The 15000-nt window shown below is 44.0% G+C and overlaps 1 protein-coding gene and 1 pseudogene across 4 annotated transcripts in view; both read left to right on the top strand.

Annotated features, from left to right (window-relative positions):
- LOC139022514 (IQCJ-SCHIP1 readthrough transcript protein-like) overlaps window positions 1-13799 on the top strand; it is a 181675-nt gene extending 167876 nt beyond the window's left edge. The window contains exons 1-2 of one of the 4 annotated variants that reach the window (XM_070437682.1): window positions 8980-9208; window positions 13213-13799. In XM_070437682.1, the coding sequence (XP_070293783.1) occupies window positions 9113-9208; window positions 13213-13713 (597 nt within the window). In that variant the 5' untranslated portion in view covers window positions 8980-9112 and the 3' untranslated portion in view covers window positions 13714-13799. Of the gene's footprint in view, window positions 1-8979; window positions 9577-10516; window positions 10944-13212 lie in introns of those variants that run through there. The other 3 variants (XM_070437690.1, XM_070437684.1, XM_070437683.1) reach the window with 3 other exon arrangements.
- LOC111956965 (schwannomin-interacting protein 1-like) overlaps window positions 13773-15000 on the top strand; it is a 97605-nt pseudogene continuing 96377 nt past the window's right edge.

Here is a 15000-nt window from a genome sequence, read left to right as displayed (position 1 = left end):
TCGGGAGAGAGCACACAGGGACCTCTCCGTTATCCACTCTGGGTGTGACAGCACATGCATTTCAGCTGGAGTGGCTCGCTGCCATTATGGCTCTCACGCATTAGTGGCTGCACAAGAGTGGCCTGCCTTTTTATCCATTACAGCTCTGAGTCAGTCACAGTTGCTGAACCCGCTGTCATTAGTTAACCTAGTCTGGAGTAACTGCGCGGGGAAAGCTACCTGTTGGCTAATATTTAGCCAAGGCTGTTATAATATACAGTGAGTGTACAAAAGATTAAGAACAACCCCCATTTTCCCTCTGAACTGCCTTAATTCGTCRGGGCATGGACTCTACAAGTTGTCGAAAGCGTTCCACAGGGATTCTGGCCCATGTTGACTCCAATGCTTCCCACAGTTGTGTCAAGTTGGCTGGATGTCCTTTTGGTGGTAGACCATTCTTGATACACACGGGAAACTGTTGAGTGTGAAAAACCTGGCACCTACTACCATACCCTGTTCAAAGGCACTTCAATCTTTTGTCTTGCCCATTCACACTCTGAATGGCACACATACACAATCCATGTCTCAATTGTCTCAAGGCTTAAAAATCATTTTTTAACCTGTCTCCTCCCCTTCATCTACACAAATTTAAGTGGATTTAACATCAATAAGGGATCATAGCTTTCACCTGGATTCACCTGGCCAGTCTATGTCATGTAAAGAGCAGGTGTCCATAATGTTTTGTGCACTCAGTGTATTATAGGCACTTTACAATGGAGTGTAATTAGTTGTTTCTACCTGTGTTTGTCAAACCAAACCCTAGCTCTTTAATTCAATCAAGACCTCCTTTCTGTATTCGTTGCTCTGTATCAGTATGGCTTTTCATTAATGGATTAAGTCTAATCATCACTGTTGTATTTCATAATCCACTTCAAGTGCCTGACTATGAAAGTTCACTCTAGTTTAATATGATCTAATTTTCTTCCTGTCTCTTGGATTACTTGTGTAATCTCTGAACATCATTCTGTCAGAACTGTGACCTAGGCAGCCAACCCACACCCGTTTTTCCACTGTATAGGATCCTTTTACAGTAATCACCATGAAAATAGATGTAGTCCACGGAGTGCTCCAAAACTGCATTTGACAGCGAAAGGCCCCTCCATCCTTGTTGTGTCTTTTTTTCAAAAACCTAAAAGACAATTTCCCATTGTCTCCCTCCTTGAAGTGCGACGTTTAATTTCTTCCCCGACATCCCATCGGTCTTGCTAAAGGACTTGAGTGCCGTTTCTCTAAATGCGTTTGTTCTACTCACTAGCGCTCACCTCTTTTCTCTCTCCTGAAGTGTTTCAACTAAAGCGCTCCCTCACATCACAAACAGTTTCTGTGCACCTCAAAGTGGCACACGTTTGCTGCCTGTCTTTAGTACCAATCAGGACTAAAGGCGAATGCAGAGATCTTTAGAGAGAATATAATATAAGTCCTTTAGGGGTTCTTATTTGTTGCGTGTTGTTTTTGATGAGTCTTCATTTCAGGCTGTATAGTGCCCCAGAGTGGAGTTCATAATACTGATGAATATATTGAATATACAGTGGCACGAAAAAGTATGTGAACCCTTTGGAATTACCTGGATTTCTGCATAAATTAGTCATACAATTTGATCTGATCTTCATCTTAGTCACAATAATAGACAAACACAGTGTGCTTAAACTAATGACACACAAACAATTATACCAATTTATGCAGAAATCCAGGTAATTCCAAAGGGATCACATACTTTTTCTTGCCACTGTATTGATAAAAGTCACCTTGTCCCAGAGAGATCTAAACATAACGCCAGGTTAAGCCTACACAAAAAACAGCCCTTATTTTAAGTGTTTCTAAAATCCTCTATGGGAAAAATTAATGGTGGAAAAACAATTGGGACCATTTCCCTATTTAACTGCTTGGTTTTATGTGTATTATGACTCATACTGTGGTGCTCTATGGTTCTCATTGCTATTCTGCTGTCTTGCATGCACCTACTGTAATACAGTACAATAACATAAGTATCAATGAATATGTGAATATGCATGATGATTGAGGGTAGATGTAAAGCTCATAATGCAATCATCCCCCTAGCCCTCTGTTGTCATCATGTGGCTTATAGCCAAGAACACAGAAACAGTCTTCCTCTATTCCTCCTTCTGTCTCTGTCTCTGTCTCTGTCTCTGTCTCTGTCTCTGTCTCTGTCTCTGTCTCTGTCTCTGTCTCTGTCTCTGTCTCTGTCTCTCTCTCTCTCATATTCTTCCAACCTCTTTTTCTTGTCTTTCCTTCTTTCACTCTTTAGCTCTCCTTATTTCCCTCTCATTTTCTATCCCCCCCTCCTCTCTCTCTCTTCCCTCTATCTCGCTTCTCTCCTCTTCCTCTCTCAGTCCGTCTGTCAGATGTGTTGTTGAGTTATGAGGATTTGTGCGAGTATGTGAAGAGGGACAGAGTGGTGTCTGGTGACTCCGAACAATGAATAATTGGTCTGGACAGCATTCTGCCACCTTCCAGGTCCCCTGCTGTCGTCATGATGTTGCACAAACCTTGTCTACAGCCTGTCACATCCTCCACCCACTCAGGTGTAATGGAGTTGTCACCTATGATCTGATCTGAAGTCAACTGTGTTTAACCCTCTAATGGTTCAAGTTAGGATTGTTGGGAGGGTAATCTGATTCTAGACCTGTGTTCAGGGGGACAATTTCAACGTGGAGCAACAACACACCTCAGTCGCAGACACAGGACTGCCTTCCTCTCCACCTCCCCTCCACAATTCTCTTTCTCTCTCCATCTTTTTATTCCCTCTCTAAATCAATCTCCTCTTCCTCTCCCCCTGCGGATCTCTGCATTTAGTCATTTACGGCGTAGGTGGAGAATAGCAGGAGCGTTGCATGCTTAAAGCGCCTGAGACGTGTTCCAATTTGGTGTGGGCAATAAATTGTGTGTATGTCTGGCAGGAAACTGTGTCCCTCGCTATCTATAGTGCTGACAGGGCAGAGAGACAGAGATGGGCATTGATGTGTGCCAGTCCAGCCAGCTGAGGGACCAGACACAGTCTGAGTCTCACAGTTGCTCTCTCTGACTTAAAGGACTAGTTCACTATTTTACAACTTGATGTTAGATGGTTTCTCACCCTGAAAGAAGTCTATGGCCGGGAGAAACTTGAATCCATGGTTCCGTTTTCTTTATACAACCATTACTAACTTTAGCCACCGCTAGCAAAAAATCTATGGAAGTGATGGGGGCATGTGAGCATGTATTTTTTTATGGCCAAATCACCTTTACGTAACATCAAATCAAATATGTCATTGATTTCAGGTGATTTTAACATTTTTCTGAACATGCTCATCATGCCACTGTCACCTCCGTAGTTCTTTAGGTAGTGGTGGCTGAAGTTAGTAATGGCCGTTTTAAAGAAAATTGAACCATGAACCAATAGTTTGTCCTGGTCCATAGACTACTTTCAGGGTAAGGAACCATCTAACATCAAGTTGTAAAATAGTGAACTAGTCCTTTAACTGCTGGGCTAGCTGTTTTTTTATGCCTTGTTGCAGAAAAGAGAAGGATCTCAAGAGAGAAGCTATGGCAATATAAATGTGTAGCTGTTGAGATTAGGGTTGCAAAGCTATCGGTAATTTACCAAAGTTCACGGAATCTTCAGTAATTTTGGTAATTAACAGAAAATCTTTGGCAATCTATCGGAACTTTGGTAATTTATTCTTGAATAACTTGAAGAAAATATATTCATATATATAGTAATCATTTATTATATTGGTGTCCATATTGTCCATGAGTTTCTAGTAGATAGACCATATGGTTCAAGAGAAAATAGTCTAATTACTGAAAAAAGCATCTAATCAACAATGGCATTATTTTTATTAACTCTGCAACTCCTCCAACTATTGACTTCTTTCACAACTTCCACCAGTTTGACGCCAAAAGATTGACAACAAATACATATTGACATGGTCAATAAATAAAAAGGTTGTAAAATAATATATAAAGGATATTTCATGCTGAAACCTTCATATTAAACACCAATGGTATTCACTAAATGTATGGTTTATATTTAGGATGTTTTACAGCTCTGTCATACATGTTTTTATTTTAAAATCATGTTATTTAAATATTTCATATATTTTACATGTGTTAAGGCCAAGCAGAAGGGCGAGAGATGATTACCGACACCTGTGATAATCTGAAATACCCAAATGAGCCACTAGATGTCTTGTGATAGATTACATAAAATCCTTGAAAGATACCCACATTCTGGTAGTTTACTGTTAAACTTTCAAAGTTTCCAGTAATAAACTCTCCCTTTGCAACCCTAGTTGATAGAGTGAGAGTGAGTCTCAGCCCTTTGAAGAAATAATGTTGATAGTATTCTGTATATTCTAACTATGAGGTCTGAAAGAGAGACAGGGAGAGAGGGGAGGAGAGAGAGGCAGGCGAGAGGATGTTAAACTGAGAAGTATCAGGACCCTAACACTAAAACATTGAGCGTTCTCTCCACTTTGGTACAGGGTTAAAGGGCCTGGGGGACCACGCAGGCCCGGGCCTATATTTTTCCCCCTCCCACAGGAGGCCTCTCCTGGCTTGGCTACTTTAGTTAATTACCATCCCCTGCCTTCCCTCTAATTAGCAGTAGCCTTCAGTTTGATGTAATCAGCCTGAAGTGGGCTTCCATCTTCTGCTCCTACGCCGATCCTGATCTCTCCTGTCACACTGATGACTCAGGTCACAACTTAGAATTATAACTCATGAAGTTAATAAGCAAACTCTCTCAAACTTCACTGGCTGTATCCGTACGGGGCAGGGTAAATGTCAATTCTACTTCCATTCAGTCAATTGAGGAGATAAACGGAAATTCCAATTCAAAAAGGAAAATGTGCCATTTATTTTCAATTAAGATCATTCTTGCATCAACATCATCATTCCACATGAATTCTACTCCTTTCGTATTATCTCCTGTCTGTCTTCTGTAGGCTGGTGGCAGTGCAGAACTGCAGATAGATGTGTTCATTCTATTAAGGGTTTATAAGGTCTGCGGACACATGATAAATGTGGAGCACTGTGGCTGGGTGACTGATTCACTCCTATTAAAACAAAGACATATTACACAAACTCAGCATTCCAATTATATTTGACCCAGGAAAGAACACTCCACAGATAGGCTCCAGTTTGGAGTCTGATGTGCTTGTCATCTTAATGAATCTAATGAATGGCTTTCTACACTGTTCAGGGAAAAAATATGCCACTTGATGTTTTTCTAGCAACTCRTTTCACACTTCATTAACGGCTAAYGTTGTTCATCATATCAAATGGTACAATGATAGAATCAGGTGTTAATCATCAACCTAAATGTAAGCAGCTTTCCTCAGCTAACCCATTCTGCATGAAACAACATGAAACACACACACACATCCTACCCGCTTTCTCTAAACTCACATCGTTTTAACACAGAGGCAATTGTCATACTTCATTGTTAGGCTGAATACCTGTCCTTCCCATTCACATACCCTGTTGATATTCAGTACCAGTGAGTCATTCAGCCAGTCAAAGATCAGATCTCCATTGTGAACATCTGACATTCATCAATGACAGCCTGTCTCCCTCTCCCAATGCTCCCACAAGGTTTTGGTATTTGGTATCTTGGGGTAGAGGTAGTTGGTATCTGGGGACCGTCGCTCTGTAGGATTCTCAGGTCTTGATTTTTTTTACCCATCCGCCTGACAAGACATGGCAGGAGATTGTGACCTGAGAGGAGAGGGTTGTTAGTATCCCCATGTGGGATTCAGTGTCTCCTAACCTAAAAGGTAATTTCCCCACTCAAGGCTTGAAGGTTGTACCACAGCCATGTCCAGACCTGTTTTTTACGGTTCAGTTTCTGTTGTGTGGTTCAACTCGTCTTATTTCAAGGGTGTTCTTTTTATTCCTGCTGTTCTGACATGAAAGAAAAAGAGAGAGAGAGAGAAAGAGAGACTGTTCTCCCTGTGTGGAAGCCTCCAAGGTCACTGTCTGTATTCCTCCGTCAGAGTGGGTGACTTCCTGACGAGGCAGACAGCTTCCATTTCTCAACCACTGTCAGGCGGTCTGTTTTTTAAACGCCTGTGAGACGGATATAAGCAGAGGAATGAATATGTTCCCTGTTTTTCCAAGTATTATCTGAAAGGTTTTTTTCTAGTCCTTATCTCTCTGTCAGTAATAGGACCTCAGTGATATCTGTCAGATAGTTTCACCATGCAGCCCAGCTCTGGGTGATTGGCAGATAGACAGTTCCAGGTAGATCTGGGATGAATTCTGTGCCCCTCCGAGCACCCATATGACGGGTGAGGCTTGTTGGCTGGCAGTTTCATAGCCACCTCACTGTTCATTGGCACTGCAGGGCATAGTGATAGAAACACAACAGGGTTTAGGTGCCTGGGGTGAGCCGTACTGTGTGATGTTGACTGGTGAACTTCCTTTGACCACCTGTCCTAAATCAAAAAGTACAGTAAAAGTCATCTGCAGTACGGTCTTCTTTTGAAGATTGGTTGAAGACATCGATCAAAAGCCTTCTGAGTGAACTGACATGGACATCTCTATCATGTCGTTTAAGATCTTCTCTGACGCTTCACAGATGTTTTCTGGTCCAATTTGTAAAGGGCGGAGAGGAATTTTGGATCAAATAATTGCTATGGCTTTTACTTGAAGGGGGTTGGGTTGGGTATTGCAGTTGAGGGTGTGGGGTTGTAAATGGGGGGGTACGTAGAGGACTAAAACACACTAGATTAGCCTCCTGTTGACAAGCTAATTGCCCGGTGAGAGTSTTAACTCACCCACATCACGTTCCTCACTAGATGAGGAACCCAAAAGTGTCTCAGCTTCCCTAAAGGCATTTAACTATCTGGTAGCTCACTCTGCCTCTGTGACCAATTGGCGTTTGGGGGATTTGTCTGATGAGAAGTGGGGGAAGCGGGAAATAAGGGGATGGGAGGTGTGAGGGGGAGATAGCGATAGGGCCCCGCTGCATCTCTCTTTGGGGAGATCCCTGATGGTGGTGTCCCCTCTGTAGCGAGGAGAGTGTCTCAGTGAGGGGTCTTTGAAGTAGTGCTCTTTCATTACCAGGACGTAATCCTTTGTGCTGCTATTATATATTTATATATCTGTACACCGCTCCGCTTCCATCCTCCTCCAATAAACTATGTTTAGAGGTTTAAATCTAGGCCGTGCAGCGAATGTGTGTTATAGGTGGTTGTAATGCTCTGAGTCTTAATTTGATACCCATGTCTGAAAATGCTGTACTGAACAAAAATATAAACACAACATGCAACAATTTTAAAGATTTGACTGAGTTACAGTTAATATAAGGAAATCAGTCAATTGAAATACATGAATTAGGCTCTAATCTATGGATTTCACATGACTGGGCAGGGGTGCAGCCAGGCCCACCCACAATGAGTTTTTCCCCACAAAAGGGCTTTATTACAGACATAAATACTCCTCAGCATCCCCCCTGAACCCCCACAGACAATCCCGCAGGTGAAGAAGCCTGATGTGGAGCTTCTGGGCTGGCATGGATACAAATGGTCTGCGATTGTGAGGCCGGTTGGACGTACTGCCAAATTTTCTAAAACGATGTTCAATTCAATTCTCTGGCAACAGCTCTGGTGGACATTCCTGCAGTCAGCATGCCAATTGCACGCTCCCTCAAAACTTGAGACATCAGTGGCGTTGTGTTGTGTGACAAAACTGCACATTTTTAAGTGGCCTTTTATTGTCCCCAGCACAAGGTGCACCTGTGTAATAATCATGCTGTTTAATCAGCTTCTGAGATGCCACATGTGTCAGGTGGATGGATTATCTTGGCAAAGGATAAATTATCACTAACAGGAATGTAAATAAATTTTTCCCCAACATTTGAGAGAAATAAGCTTTTTGTGCGTATGGAAAATGTGTTGGATTTTTTTTTCAGCTCATGAACCATGGGACCAACACTTTACATGTCGCGTTTATATTTTTGTTCAGTGTATATTACCAGTTCCAATCATAAAACATGTCAGAGGAATAACATGTTTGTGTTAACCCTGTCTCAACCCTGTGAGTGCAGCTGTCCATATGTGCATGTGGTGCATTCAACAGTGGTAAATCTCAGATTACATCCTACCCCCTGAGCACAGACATCAGTTCAACTACGACTTGTGAAGTCAATGTGAAATCAACAAAACATTTCACCATGTCATTGGATTAAGGTTAAAAGATGGGTGAAAAAAAGACGAAATGCCCTTATGTTGATGATTTATTTGCAAATCCAATTAGTTTCCCACGTTGATTCAACGGCATTGATTTTTGGGATTGAAAGGACTTGGAAATAACATTGATTTTTGGGATTGAAAGGACTTGTAAATAACATTGATTCAACCCGTTTTTGCCCAGTGGGTGTTCTTTACTACTTTTGGATAGAGGTAGTGCACTATATGGAGAATAGGCCTTGGCCAAAAGTGAGATGGAGAATGAGATGTCAGAGGTCTCTAGCCAAAAGTAGAGCACTATATGGAATAGGGTGTGATTTAAGACACAGCCAGTGAATTCTGTGGACAGTGCTGCCCAGTGCCACCCTACTGCATGGCAGTCTGGCAAAGGACTGAGACTAAACAGAGCTTGGTAACAAAACAGACCACAACTCTCTGGGCCAAAACACGGGTCTGTCCAGAAGACTAGATCTATCTTTATGATCCTCAACACAGCACTTCAATTACAAAGGACATGACAGCAGTATCCTTGAGATGTCCAAGGCTGCTTATAGCTTATTTATTCACCGTGTGACAGAAACTGTTCCAAACCTATTCAGAACACCAGGGCATCTTGAATTATTCAACTAGATATAGTGTTGGGCTCTTTCTCTCTCTCTCTTTTCTCTCTCTCTCTCTACTGTATGTCCCTCTCTGCCTATATTTCTCTCTCTGTCTCTTTCCCTCAATATACCATTCGCAAGGTCAGTGAGTGCAGAAGGCAGGGCTACTGTTCTGTCGTCAGTTTGTCCTCAGAGCAGCCTGCTGCGATAGAGCGCTGGAGAAGTTGAGACGCCGCTGTGGCAGGGAGCTTCTTTGCTTGTGTGTGAGCGTTAAGTTGAATGCACTGGAAAGCARAGATACGTGCGAGGCTGACTTGTGCGGACGATAAAAACGCGCGGAGAGAGACACATTCACATTCTCTCGCCAATCACTCTGTGAGTTTCTGTGTGCATGCGCTGAACAGTAGAAGCGACGTTTGACGTCTGTACCGGGAAAGAAGAGAGGAGAGGCGATCTGGGAGCGCGCAATTCTTTTTTAACTCATCTATTTTAGATTTTTTTAACGTGTCTTATTTTTACTCATTCTCGGGAGGGTTCAAGGGTTGGGCTCCGCGGCGGATACACACAGAGCAATGACTGGACTGGCATACGCTCTCAACAATCTACCGGCTTTCTGTAATATCTCCGGGTAGCGGATAATATCCTCATCATCTCCCGGGTGCACTGACAAATAAAGATCCAATTGTTGTCTGGTATTGACTTTAAAATGTCTTGAGACAAGAGATCTTACAGAGAAAATGACAGTAAGTATTGGTGCTGCGTTTGTTGTTATGGCTATTCAACCCATAGGCTGGGCTATTTGCGTTACCTTAATTTATGTCTTTTATAGGTCATCGGTCATACTAGATTTATTTAGAATAGGCTGTTTTCTGTCATTCAGACATTTTAATATAGGGCGTTTGCAGGTTAGTAGACTATCATTAGTACAGTCGGTGCCTGAGCAGGTATATTATAGGATATAGGCTGTCTTATTCAATAGCCTATATCAGCCTAACCATGGAGGGGTAAACATTGTTTATTGATATGTAGTGCAGTGTGGTCTATTGATAGGAACCCTGTCGTCAGTGTGGTCTCGTTATTTTGGTTGTCATCTGCRTTGTGAAATTGGATGGTACTGTCACCGCTGTTGCCGGGGGATATGAGGTTTTCCCGTGACTTTTTTGGGAACATTACATCATTTGAGGATGAATGACTCTGCAGATGGCTATATGCGCTCTATCTGTTTATGAAGTTGATACAGTATTTACCTGCATTAAAGGTTTGTATTAATTGGCATCGACTGAACACACTTTACCACAGCGGGTAGGCTATTGCAAAGAGCAGAGGTTTGGGTAGCCTAAATGCCACCCTGGGGCATGGGCGTTAAATGTAATGACCATTTAGCCTAATAAGCAAGTGCAAAAATGGTTTTGTAGCTTATTCAAAAGTACATTAAAATGACAGGGGTTTATTATTGTGGCCAGTGTCCCCTCCAAGACACGAATTAAACCCAAAACACCCGCCTTGCTGTCGGGGTGGGGTTCCGCGCAGCTGTCAATTTGCATGTATTGTACGGCCAAATCCACCCAGTGTAGGCTACGAGGTTAATCGGAGAGAGGATGAACCAAAGCGGGCCCCACCGCTCCCCCGCCCGGCTGTCTTGACGGGATTTTTCTCCTTCTGAATCACTTTAAATAATAAGGCTACACATTTTACACGGACTCAAATGAACCGACGCCAAAAAATGTATTAATATGATAATACAGGAGCTGGAAGCGTCACTTTAATTCCGACGGGTTTGATAGGCCTAGAGCTGTAATATTCTTTTTAGAATTATACAGGGTACGCTACGCTCATTCCCACCACTGGAGCCGTTGCCCTTTTAACGACTCGCAGGTTGAGATTTAAAACGGATTCCCACGGCTTCCCCACTATAGGCTAAAGCGGTAGCCTACTTTAATGGCTGGAGATAAAGGAAACACGCCATGATCCCTTACCTAGCTTCTTAGTTGTAATGTACAGAGTAGGCTAATATAATCGTCTTTGAATAATTTTGGGATGGCAGGCCGACTTTCGAATAAAAGCGGCCGGATGGATCACTGAAAGAGCCGGTGTTTTGATGAGCATTTTGGTAAGGTTTGCTACATTGTAGCCACATTGTAACGAACGCGCACCACTCTTTAAACGCCTGCGCATGGATTCGTGACCTCGTGTAGAAGATATGTCACATGTAGCCTACACAACATTCTGATCTTGAATCTTAATTCTAAACGTGACTGGACTCGGGGATATGGGGCGAGGTGCAGGATGCGCGCATATGTCCCTCCGCCTAGATGTCAACTAGCCACCTACGACATTGACACTAGGTGCAAGCTATCAATCGGTGTGTCAACCCCCTTTTCAGATGTTGTCCTTATTAAAATAGTCCACATTCACAATATAAAATCAATGTAACGAAACATTGACATTTTGCGAGAGTGTGAGTTACAGTGAGCCACTATTGCCAACAGCTCGGCTGTTACCAGCCTGACCCCCCGATTATACTGGTTTGTCTGGGTCTGGGAGAAGAAATTAAATAGCAGTCCCGTTGGATGTAGGAAAGGAAAGGAATAGAATAATCTATCAAACAAGGATCTTTACTATAAAGAGATTGTATGGTTATTGCCTAGAATGAGCAAAGAAGTATAAAGATACTGAAATTGTTTTTAAATCCAAGTCTCTGGATGGAACAATGGTCCATGTTCCATAAAAAAATGGTTCATTAGGTCTGAATGAAGTTGTGTTCTGTATAGTTACACTGCGTCAATAAATTGAACGTCTCTAAGGAGTTGAGTCACAGTTTTGAATCACTGGGTAGATTAATTCAACTGGCGACTAACATCAGTGATGACACAGACATAAAGTTAGGTGTGATGTGTATAGATTAGGTGCTGGTATCATTTAATCTGTAGGTCTGCATATAAATGGCATATTAACTGTTATTACATAGTTATAAGCAGACCTTAAATATTAACTCGTGGATACCATGTTTATGTCTCTGTGTCCAGTATGAAGGAAGTTAGAGGTAGTTTCCCGAGTCACTGCTAACTAACGTTAGCGCAATGACTGGAAGTCTATGGGTACCTACTAGCATGCTAAGTATCCCGTTAAGATAAGTCTTATCGAATGTGGTTGGGGGRAAAGGGTTACTGGTGAGGTGCTTGTCTATGTTGGTGGTTGTACTGATTGTTTTTAATGTCAGGGTTTGCACTTTTTTTATTCAAATGTATTGCAATCATTTAAACAACACTTTGTGTGAACTCCATTCTTGGGTGTATTTCAAAATGAACAGGCCACAAGAAAAATGAAGGACAATAAACATAATCAATCAGTCTTAGTGTGTTGGATGCATAACAATTCCTTTTTCCAGTTGTGACTTTGAATACATTGCTGCTGCTTGTTTTTCATTCACTTTTAAAAGTKWTGCCAGGCGCTATGTTAATGCGGCCGCTGAAAAAAAGAGGTGAAAACACTCAAAGAGGTTCAGGTCACGCTGAGATTTGTGGAGGCYCATAAACAAGGAGGGCATTTTCATTAAGTTGGTAATCAATCAGACAGTGATTGCTCTGGCACTGGACAACAACAGCAACACACACTGTGGCCTCACACTGTGGCCTCACACTGCAGACAGTCAAGGTCAGACAGCCACCCTGGACTCATCTGTTTAAGTCACTCACAGCCACTGCAATGCATGTTATATATAAAGCCATGGCAGTGGCATTCACCTCGGGACGATTGGAGAAAGAGATTGGTATTCCTCACATTGACCATTATTGTTGGGAAGACTTTGCCAAAGACACAGATAAGGAAATACATTGTGACAGCATCTGCCTCTGATTAACAACCTGAAATGGGAAACTATGTGTGATGATAGGATAAATCACTGCTCTCTCTCTCTGGCTCAGCTGTTACAATGCAAACCTCAGATATGAACAAACAGGAGGAGAGAGTCAGTCTGGGAGGAGAGGAGAGATTGGGTCTGGGAGGAGAGGAGAGAGTGGGTCTGGGAGGAGAGGAGAGGTTGTCTCAGGGAGGAGAGGAGAGAGTGGGTCTGGGAGGAGAGGAGAGATTGTCTGAGGGAGGAGAGGAGAGAGTGGGTCTGGGAGGAGAGGAGAGGTTGTCTCAGAGAGGAGAGAAGAGAGTGTTTCTGGGATGAGAGGAGAGGTTGTCTCAGAGAGGAGAGGAGAGAGTCCCTCTCCTTCTCTCTCCTCCTCTCTCTCTTTCAACCTCTATCTGTATGTCAATATCATAATTCTTCTTTCCAACCTCTCATTCGTTCTTACCTCTATTTATATCTTTTTTTTCTCCATTCCTCCTCTCTCCCTCCTTTCTCTCCATCCCTCTTTCTCTCTCCACTGCAGGACTACCGGGAGGATGGCATGGACTTGGGGAGCGACGCCTCCAGTCGCTCCAGCTCCGAGTCCAACTCCAACAAGGTGACACCCTGTTCTCCCTTAGACCTGGCATGCCTGGAGGACTACAAGTCTCCCCATCCCCGGAACTGGCAACCCTGGATGACTAAAATCTCCCCATCTTTGGAACTGGCAACCTTAGAAGGGGACTACAAATCCTCTCCCTCCCTGGATCTGGCAACCCTGGAGGATGAGACTATGAGGGGGACGAGGACTACCAGGAGTAACAAGAAGAAGGTGATTGAGGAGTGGAAGAGCGAGTACGGGGACGACTACAGCTCCCAGCAGTCCCCTGGCCAGGAGGAGGGTGGGGTTGTGGTTGGTGCGCCAGGCGGAGGCTTCAGGAAGCCAGTGAACAGCCGCAGTCTGGCTGAGGAGTTCCAGGATGGAAGCCTCCACCCCTTCCTCTCACAGTGGACACACAGCCACCTTCGCTGCTGCCGTGCCTGAGGAACTGAACAGAATGGCACCTGATCTCTGCCCACTCCCCTACCAGGCCCCTACCCAGGGGCACGGGGGCCACCAAGCCCAGCCACAGGCGCTCCAGCCGGGTCAGAGGCGGCGTTGGAGGAGGGGGTGTTGGTGGAGGAGGGGGAATAGGAGGACGGATGGGGGGATACAGAGAGGAGGAGATTGTGGAGGAAGAGTCTCTGCCCACCATGGACTGGGCAGCTCTGGAGAGACACTTGGGGGGCTGCAGAGCAGAGAGCAGGAGAACCAGAACCTCAATCACAACCACAGCCTGGGAAAGACCGCCTACACCTCAGTGAGTGGAGACGTTTGTCTGTGTGTGTGTATGCAGGCATGTCTGTGTGTGTGTTGTGTGTGGTGTGTGTGTGTGTGTGTGTGTGTGGTGTGTGTGTGTGTGTGTGTGTGGTGTGTGTGTGTGGTTGTGTGTGTGTGTGTGTGTGTGTGTGTGTGTGTGTGTGTGTGTGTGTGTGTGTGTGTGTGTGTGGTGTGTGTGTGTTTGCGATTTCTGTGACTTGGTGTTGGATGGTGTAGGATGAAGCTTGGAAGCGTGTCAGTTTGTGAGGATGCAGTCATGGTGGGACAAATCAAGCCAGATATTGTATGAGGTGGTGCGTGAGATCCCTCAGACATGGAAAGAGGTTGTGGGTCACTAGCCTGTGCTATTGTTGTTTTCACAGATAGTAGAAAGCTGGTTTTATACGCGCAATAATTGCAACAGCACAATATATCTCCAGACTCCAGGTTCTAAAGGACTCCCCACCCTGCTGTGTGTGGGGGGTTTGTTGAACATGTGTCACTGTCATGTTTTCCTGCTTTCTCTGTGATCCTAAGGATTGCGTCATGCGGTAATCCGACAGTTATTCTGTGTCAGGTGGACTCGGGGATATTATATGTGTCGCAGGAATGCTGGGATAAGGAGAGATTAGTGGGTATTGTGGCACTAAGCTATGTGCTGCTGCTAGCTTATGTGCTGCTGCTAGCTGTGTGCTGTTGCTAGCTATTGTGCTGCTGCTAGCTGTGTGCTGCTGCTCTTGAGCTTGTGCTATTGCTGCTGCTAGCTGTGTGCTGTTGCTAGCTATGTGCTGCTGCTGCTGTTGCAGCTGTGCTGCTGCTATGTCTGCTAGCTATGTGCTGCTGCTAGCTTGTGGCTGGCTAGTGTGCCTAGCTATGTGCTGCTGCTAGCTGTGTGCTGCTGCTAGGCTATGTGCTGCTGCTAGCTGTGTGCTGTTGCTAGCTATGTGCTTGCTTTTCCTCTTGCTGTGTGCT

This window comes from Salvelinus sp. IW2-2015, linkage group LG4p (assembly GCF_002910315.2).
Source record: "Salvelinus sp. IW2-2015 linkage group LG4p, ASM291031v2, whole genome shotgun sequence".
Taxonomy (NCBI): domain Eukaryota; kingdom Metazoa; phylum Chordata; class Actinopteri; order Salmoniformes; family Salmonidae; genus Salvelinus; species Salvelinus sp. IW2-2015.
The sequence above is the reverse complement of the archived record's forward strand: the minus strand, read 5'-3'. Positions and strand labels throughout refer to the sequence as shown.